Here is a 9,466-nt window from a genome sequence, read left to right as displayed (position 1 = left end):
CACAAAGCATCAAATCCAAACTAGGTATTTTTTTCAAATGAGGATAAGGGTGGAGGCAATCAATGAGATTGAGTCTAACAAAACAAACTAGTCCCTTAAAATATAATGAATCAAGATTTAAATTTCATTTGAGAAAATGTGCTCATATTTAATATTCGACAGTGCCTCGAATATTATTGCTTATAATAAAACAATACCCATGCGTAGCCAAAAAAGGAGGTGAACACATCCTAGAGCTAACTAAAACTGGGAATTAATACCAAGTACTCCTCCGGTTCTTAATGAAGTATGAAAGCCTAATTAGGAAGTTAATGTTGGTCTTATATGTAAGACATATTTTACATATTTATCAAGTTTTATTCAAATTAATCATATTAATATTCTTCTAACAATAATTAAGTAGAAGAGAGAGGGATGGAATTAAATAATATGCTTAGAATATTTTAGAAAAAACATCATATTAACTAATTTAACTAATATCTTTAATCTACTCAAATTAGTTAATTAGATCTTATATTAACGATCAGAAGAGTACATCAAGTTGGACAAGCTCCCTAATACATAAGATTATTTCCAATAAAATGATACCTATGGGTAGAAAAAAACAGATGAAGACATCCTAGAGTTAACTAAGAGGGCATCTGGGAATTGATACCAAGTACATCAATTCGAATAAGGTCCCCAATACATTACAAGACATGAATAAAATTCTAATCAGACTTGTTCTGATGTAATAGATCATGTTAATTTATAGTCTCATGCCTAATATTCGAGCCTAATTGAGACAACTTCTTTAAAAGTATTTCCCACATTTACGTGGATTCAAACTCAAAATTTATTTTATGTTTACAGTCATAACTCATTTTACTAAGATGAATGCATGTTGATTACCTTTTTCCCCCCCCCCCTCATTCTTAATTTCTTTTGACTAAATTAGGAGGCCAGAGTATTTCCTGAAACTTGGAAAACTGATTGTATTATTTATAGCTTATTTAAACCAAGACTTGCTGTATAACAATCATATAGCAATTTTTTTCCCGCTGATTTTAGTCGACTTTTAACTTTTAACATGCTCTAGTTCATAAGTTCAATGGAATGTTTTATTATATTTTAAAATTTATATATTATTGCCATAATAAAGCGAGGAGAACAAGGAGTGTAAGTGAATCGAATTTCATTTCATTTTTCTAATCAGTTAGAGAATTATCATACAAAAATAAAAATCTACCCACTTTCTATATCTGATTGTACATATACAAATAATGCCTATTTAGTAAGATGAGAGACTCTTATGTGCAGTCCATTTGGCGCTTCAACTCTAGGAAACTTCATTAGTTTATCTCCTCCAACTTCTTCCCATCTGCAATATCACCATCATCACTGGTGTTAATTTCTCGCTCTTTCTAGCCTACCAAACAGAACAATCTTGCAAAATTAAGATCAAGTTTTGTACAGGTAAACTGAATTACTCACCTGTATCTAGTTACAAAGTAGTGTAAGAAAGTGCAAATTTCTGCAATCCCCAATTCTTTCCCTGGGCACTGTCTTGTGCCTCCTCCAAATATCATAAAGCAACTTTGTGATTCTTGACTCTTATCCTGCATTTTGCAATTTTGGGGTTATTAATTAACAAATTAATATGCTGATATGAAACTTTTTTGTGAACAAGAGCATGAACCGAGGAACAAGTTGGATAGGTGGGACCAACCAGCCATCTCCATGGGTTGAATGTTAGTGGTTCAGGATAGAGAAATGGATCATAATTGATCTCTCTCGTATATACGTATATTCTCCAACCTTTGGGAATCAAGTAGCCTGAAGATACATCATCATAGGTATGATTCAGTAACCTAATTATTTTCTGAGTATTATCTGAATGCAGCGTGATGATTCTAGCAAATATGATAAATAGTGAGTGCCATGTGTTTGTGAAAATGCTTAAGCCAAGGGAATCCCGTTTCAGAAAAGGTAATCATGGTGGAATTGTCTATTTGGGGATGTAGGACTTGTGGGGTATCCTATGTGTATTATTGCTCCCATAAAGATGAGTTTCCTTTCATGTTACAGTTTTATTAAAAATTCTATGGTACTCATAATTTATCCACATCTTTCATAGGTAATAGTGATACAGACAATAAGATAAGTCCATTCAGGTTCATCTCACAATACGAAACAGTGTCAACTGAAGAAGATGCTGTTATGAGACTTTGTGATTTAATAAAATATGTTGGGAGTAGGTTAAGTTGAAAAACGCATCTGATAACATTTATGAATCTTGAAAACTGGTTTGGTTCAGTCAATTTATCTATTATTGACCAGGTGCATTTAACAACGTTTATGCTGCACAGATCCCAGTTCTGCATATTTAATATGTAGAATCATAACAAAAGTGCATGAAATAAGTCACAGAAGACTAGAAGCAGAAAAATTTTTGAGACCATAAAACAAGGAAAGATAGCTCATAGTAGACCTCATGAAACTCACCATTGAATTCCATGTCTTGTGTAGTTTTTCTTAGAACCCCATTGACTATTGTAGCCAATCTCGAGGTCTCAAAAATCACCTGCAAAATGAACAGAAAGTAGACAACACAAAGGATTTGATCAAACTTTCTTGCACAATCCCGGACAAAAAAATAAAGAAAAGAAAAGAAAACTCTAGCACAATCAGTATAAAAAACTGACAAGTGATGCTCAAACAAGCATATAGTTCTTACCGCACGAGTAAACCTCATTGACTTGAGATCGTTACAGTTAATTGGATCGTCTAACTTTTTCCTTTCTCTTATAGCCAAATGCTCCTTCTGTAAAAGACATTAACTGCACAGAGTCAGAAAAACAAACATAAGAAAACAAACATAATATGGCTCTAGCGGCATGTGGGGTCTTTTCAGCTTTTTCACTCACTCTGAGTTCTTCAAGAACATTAGGATGGTCATGGAGGTACTTGACTGCCATCATTGATGTAGTTGAAACAGTTTCATAACCAGAATACATTATTGTTATTATGAGATCAATGATCTCTTCATCGCTTAGTATGTATCGATTATCTTCCTTTTTCATCAAGCATCCAAGCATGTCTAGGTGGGTTTCCTGTGAAGCTCTTCTTTCCTGTAGCAGCTGACTCAGAATGCTGATAATGTTCTTCCTTGCCTGCAAGACACGGTGAAAACTGCTTTAAATAAAAGGTGTACTGGGAAGATAAGACGAAAATAAGATAAAGCAGGAAATAAAACTGAAAAATAAGAACTGATTTCCTTTCCATTTTCATCTCTAGTCCCCATCATAGTTTAAAATTTCATAAGGAAACCACTTAATGGGAAAGGATGAAGAGGCGTAAGGTAATTATATGGCTCACTTGTAATTTAGCAGAGTCAGTCGAAATTTTCATTTGAACATACTCCATGACCAGAATCAAAGCATCTTACCTGAACACCACGACGATAGTTTGTGCCAGGAAGGTCAATAGGAAGTGAGAGGGTTCCTAAAACCAGCTTGAAGAACTCTGCCATGAATGTTTGAGATATTGAGCCTGATTCAATACCGGCAATTTGCTTCAGAGATGAAAGAAAGGCCATCTGCAGAAGATGTTGCAGAATATGCAGGTCAAAATATGGCCTTCTCTGAAGACATTACAGTAATACCAATTTTTTAGTGGAAATCTGAGCAGTAAAACAACAAAACAAAAACCTCTTTGGTTTTGGCTTGAATGTTGATGACTTCGTTGTTCCAGTTTCTGAGGTGGGCTCTCATGAACTCATCAATTTTTGGTAATAGCTGATCTCTGATCATGGTGGGGCTTATCAGGGAAAGCAGTGCTCCTCTCATGTACCTATGAGTGGAGCCATGAACAGCTGCAATATTGCATCTGCCTAAGATATCTAACATGGATTGAGGGTATCCAGGGACAAGCCCTTTTGATTCATTCATTAGGATATATTTGTTAAGCTCTGCATCCATGGACACAATAGTAGGACACCCCAGTATGTGGGATTTGAAAAAACTGCCATACCTGCCATTGTCAAAAGGGAAAAAAAAAAGGGTATAATCATTACTTTTGGGGTAAAAGTACAAGAAATAAATAGTGCTCACCTCACACAAACAGTTAAACTGATTTGAAGAATTGACCAAAAAAACTGATTTGAAGAAAAATAATAATTTAGTAATAAAGTTAAAACAAAATTTTGACAAATTCGACGAGGAGATTACTGTTAAACCAAACACTGTTGCCATTTTTTTTTTCCATTAACTAAATCCCATATCTCCCTAAAAGGAAGGATATCACAAAAGCATTTCATGATCAAATTTCCAAATCATGTTTCTTCTTGAAAATGTGAAAAGTTAGGCCTATCACATACTGCTAATTGACCCAACAGCTTAATAACAGAAGCCAGAGACCAAGATGCTAATAACAGAGCAAGACTTTGTTCAACACATAAGACCTAGGAAGTGAGGGAACCCTTACGGATGAAGCATTTACCTTGCTCTCTGATTTTTCATGAAGTTTGGACCATGCTTAAGAAACTCTATGGTTTCTCCGAAGACTGCCCAACCCATTGTTCCTGGAGGCAAACCTTTCTTCCTGTACTTCACTTCATTCCATTTCAGCAAAACAGAGCAAAAACAGAGAACGAACATCACTCCCACAATGATTGCCATGACGATATCCATTGGTGGTGCCACTTCAGGACCAAACCCAGTTTGTAGGCAGAAAGTATATTTTGCTTCAAATTCAGACTTCAGAGACACATATATATGCGCCCTTGAGTCACAATTTGCAGAGAAGGAGAAAAGCCACACAGAAAAAGAAAGCGAATATATAAATATAAAAGAAGAACCCACTCTCTGCAAACGAATAATGGAAGATTAAAAAAGAAGGGAAAAAGAGAATTGGCTTTTTTGAAGAATTTCAGTGAGGCGAGGCAACCACCACTTAGTTCCGCAGACATTTGGAGTCTGCAAACCGGTGTGAAGTATATATAAAGAAAGGGAAAAGAGAAAAAAGGTAAAACTGAAACACCTTTGGAGATTTCAAGCAAAAACTAATTGTTATTTTCATAGAGGGAAGAGAGAAAAGGGCTGGGGGGAGGGGGGTTGGGGGGCCGGTTGGAATGTTGATCGATGATAGTTAAGATGAGGACATACTGTAAACTATTTACTTTCTGTTCCTTTGCATACAATGAAGTCGGGTTTTATAAAGTATAGGAGTATTTAAATTTTTTTTTTGCAAAAAATAAATTTAATTATTGTGACAAAAATTAATTTAGACGATTAAAATTTTATTTGTAGTTTAATAATTTAATTTAAATGTTTCAAATAACATAAAAATTATAGAAATTTAATATTTAAACTAAGTTATTTTAAATTTTATCAGATTCATTATGACGTCTTAAGATTGTTTACCAAATTAGAGAATTTAAAAATGTAGACTATTTTGATTATATTTTTTTAAAATTTATCAACTAGTTTTTACGCATTCAAAAATATAATGTAAAGTTTTTCAGTTACTTAATTAACATTCATACATGTGTTGTAAATATTGGAAATTTAGTATAAAAATGTTAAAATTCAATTATCAACGATGGCGTAATGACCTGTTAAAATCAAAGGTTCAATGTAAAAATTATCATTCTAATTGTAAATGTTGGAAGGCTGACGTGAAAAGAGAGAATTCGAAAAAAAATATCTTTGAATTTCAAAATTTTAAATTAGTCTTATTTATTATATTTTAATAGCAATTAACAATATTTGAAAAGCAAATGACAACACATTTTTATCGTCATTCCTCATTTAGAATTTTGACATTTTAAAAGTATTTTTTTAGAATTTTTCCATGTGAAAAATAGCTGAAAAAATTTTTTAGCAACTTATTTAATGATTTGTAAAGTTTGGAAATTCAGTTTGTAAGAGTTCTACATTTTAGCTATAAACGTAGGAAGTCTAGTGCGAAAATATTTAAACGCAGACTGGAAATTTCAATAAACTTACTTAATGACTTAATTTGGAAGTTAATTGCAGACATTATGCATTTGAGTTGCAAATGTTGAGAGCAAAGTACAAAAACATTTGAACATGTATGAAAAAAATAATAATTCACAATTTAGAATTTTAAAAGCAAAACACACAAATCATCTTTCATTTTTATAAAGACTCCACTGTCTCAAAAAGAACAATACTAAAAATGCACAATATAGTCCAATCTGTTGGTATAGTTAGAAATAATGTTAAACATGTTATGAAATAATATTCATTCATTAAAATTTATATTAAAATATGTCTTTTTTTTTTACTAATATACCTGTCACTAAAATAAATTCTTAATTAATTTAATATGATCAAAATTATATTGTTTGAATTTTAAAGATTGATAAACAAATAAATTAAATGACTTTAAAAATTTTAAAATAATAGAATAATTGAAATTTATATATTAACAATATTTAATCAATATATATTTTGAAAAATAATATTGTATGCATGGGAGATAGTGACATTTTTAAAACATATGTTATAAAAAAATCATCATTTAAGTCTAATAATTTTAAAATTAAAAGACTAAAACTAAATTGAAATAACATTTTACTTAAATGCGTATTCTAATCACATATGTAAGAAACACATAATAACTAATTTAAATAGATTAATAAAATTAGTTAAAAGCTGTTGATGTTATTACCATGATAAAATATTATTCAACAATACCCATATTTAATTCCATTTAATTTCCATATGAAAAGTAAATAAATGCCTCATGAACACCGCACGGCTATCAATGGAGGGCAGAACGGAAATGTTATAATTAATGCTATTTGAGGCAATCCAAATAAAGCCTGAAAAATAAGTCTCCCATATATAAAATAATAAAAACAAAAGGAATATTAAGTTAAAAAATATCAAAAGTAATGTTTCAGTAACTGAAGTTATTAATTAGTTTAATAAACTGTACACAAACTTATAAGAAACACTATCAATAGCCATTTTCTAATGGGACTTAATAATAAATTTTTAAATTTTATACTTCTTTTAATTAAGAATAGTTATAGTATTAAATTTCTGTGAACACAACATTTTAAACTTACATTCTTGAATAATATATTTTTAAATTATTAAGGAATGGCGACAAACTTTCTAAGTTTTGTTTATTCAACTTCCATATATTTTTTACAAGTAGCTGGAAAATTTTCCCCATATATCACACGAAGTAAAATATTTGATTAGATTTTTAATTTTAATAAATTATATTATCTAAAGTAGTTTAATATTCACTTCTTATAGGAGTATGATTCTTTTTAATTCATTCAAATGGCATTTCAATTAGAGATGTAGAATTTAGGGGAAACATATGAAAATTTAGAAGGTTAAAATATATTTTTATTCATTTAACTTTACGTAAGGTTTTGTTTTGATCTCTTAATTTTAAAAAGTAAATTTGTTGTCCTCTAACCCTAAAACTATTAAAAAAATAATGATATTAAGCTCTTGAATACTGATAAAATATTACTAAATTCTAACATATTAAGTTTAATATTCAAAACAACCATAATTGTTACCAAAAAACCATCATTTAAAACTAACAATTTTGGAATTAGAGGACTAAAAGTATACATTTTAAAGTTAAGGGATCAAAGTAAAATCTTACGTAAAGTTAAAGAACCAAATATATACTTTAGCTAATTTAAAATTATTTATTTATTTCTGTATTTAAGCTCCCAATTAACATACTATTTAATTATGATGTTTCTCATTTAATTCAATATTCAAATCCCAATTAATATATTATTCAAATTCAAAATTAATTATTAATTTTTTCATTTGGGCCTCCAACTGAAATCCCATTTAATAATGATGCTCCTCATTTAATTTAATATACTCAAATCCCAATCAAAATATTATTCAAATCTCATTAATTAAGGGGGTGTTTGGATGAAACCAAACTATGGTTTGGAAAATAGCTTTTGGAGAATAGATTTTGGGGAGAAAAGATTTTGTAAAGAATAGATTTTGTGAAAAAGTAATTCTGAGAAGTAAGAGTGTTTGGATAGTTATTATCATAAACACTTTATATATATATAAATTACTAAAAAAACATAAGTTAATATGATAATTACATAAAAGATAGATTTTATGATATATTTTAACTTGAAAGAATAAAATTGTTAATAATATATTTTTTTACCAACATAATTAATAATACATAAGATAATATAATTAATAAATAATTAATAAGTGTATATATATTTATAAGATATAAGATTAAATATGTTTATAAAAAATAATTGAGGGATGTTAAAGCATATTATTGTTGAGATCTACTCTAACAGACACAATCATACTCTCCAATTTGAATCTGAAGCATAATAGATTCACTTCTTCTAAAACTATGGTTTTGGGTACCAAAACCATCATTTTGGCCCAAATCATGGTTTTGGATTATTTTTTCAAAAATGATGCTGTTTGGGTGACATCCTACTCAAACCATAGTTTTGGAGGGCATCCAAACAGGCCTTTAAATATATGTGATCTCATGATGTCATATCTAACTCGTTTTTAAATGAATTGTGTATCATTAGTTTTCAAAAATGTAGTTGATGATTGATCGATTATTGATTTGAATTGTAATTTTACTACATTTGAGATTCAAAGTTAATTATGTTTCTAACCAAGCGAAAGCTTTTTGTTCCGTAATAATATTTTTAAGATCAACACAAGTCGACCATTGTGTCTAATGAGTATTATTTTCAATTCTTTTTAGTCCTCTAGCGGTTATTATTTTAATAAAAAGGTTCCCAGCTGCCATTTTTTCCTAACCTTTTCCGTTAATGACGTTGGAGCTATGATCGAATGGAAAAATTGGAACGGACAAAAATGACCAAAAGAAGAAGCACATGGAGAGCACCACATTGGAGGGAAAAAGAAAAGTAAGTATGTCTCAGCCTCTCTCACTCTCACATGTGCAACTCAAAATAAATAAATAAATAATACTCCTCCTGTTTTTAATATAAGATATATTTAACTAATTTGATTAAATTAAGAAAGTTAAGTAAGTTAATTATAAGAAAAGTGACACATTTTTCCTAAAACACCATAATCATCTTTTTTAATACTTCATCTCCCTCTTCTACTTGATTATGGTTGAGAGAATATCTATAGAGGTAATTTAGAAAAAATTGATAAATATAAAAAATGAGTCTTGTATTTAGGATCAAAACCAACTTAAAAATTAGATTCTATATTAAAGACCGGAGGAGTAATAATAACAGGACGTGGTGGGGGAACCAAACGAGCTGGGAACGAGGAACTGCATAGAGCCAACCCACCACTCCGAAGTCCAAACATACGACTCAACGCGAGAGTGTGGTTGAGTGTATCTCCGAAATATATGGTTTTAAGTTTTAACCAAGGTATTAAAAATCGTGCCTATGTTTGAATTGCTTGGGTAGTAGGTCAAAGATACTCCTCCGATCTTT

At 30.3% G+C, this 9,466-nt stretch overlaps 1 protein-coding gene across 1 annotated transcript; it reads right to left on the bottom strand.

The window, feature by feature from the left end:
* Positions 1–1,205: 1,205 nt before the first annotated feature.
* Positions 1,206–4,929, bottom strand: LOC114715307 (cytochrome P450 85A). Its single transcript, XM_028900109.1, has 9 exons — positions 4,480–4,929; positions 3,690–4,011; positions 3,428–3,577; positions 2,907–3,152; positions 2,717–2,803; positions 2,485–2,563; positions 1,709–1,815; positions 1,474–1,598; positions 1,206–1,360 (listed from the first exon to the last, which is right to left on the bottom strand). The coding sequence occupies exons 1-9, from the start codon at positions 4,668–4,670 to the stop codon at positions 1,267–1,269; spliced, it is 1,401 nt and encodes a 466-aa protein (XP_028755942.1). The 5' UTR covers positions 4,671–4,929; the 3' UTR covers positions 1,206–1,266.
* Between the last annotated feature and the right edge of the window lie 4,537 nt (positions 4,930–9,466).

This window comes from Neltuma alba, unplaced genomic scaffold (assembly GCF_004799145.2).
Source record: "Neltuma alba isolate B1F8T4 unplaced genomic scaffold, ASM479914v2 tig00011585_pilon, whole genome shotgun sequence".
NCBI lineage: Eukaryota > Viridiplantae > Streptophyta > Magnoliopsida > Fabales > Fabaceae > Neltuma > Neltuma alba.
The sequence above is the reverse complement of the archived record's forward strand: the minus strand, read 5'-3'. Positions and strand labels throughout refer to the sequence as shown.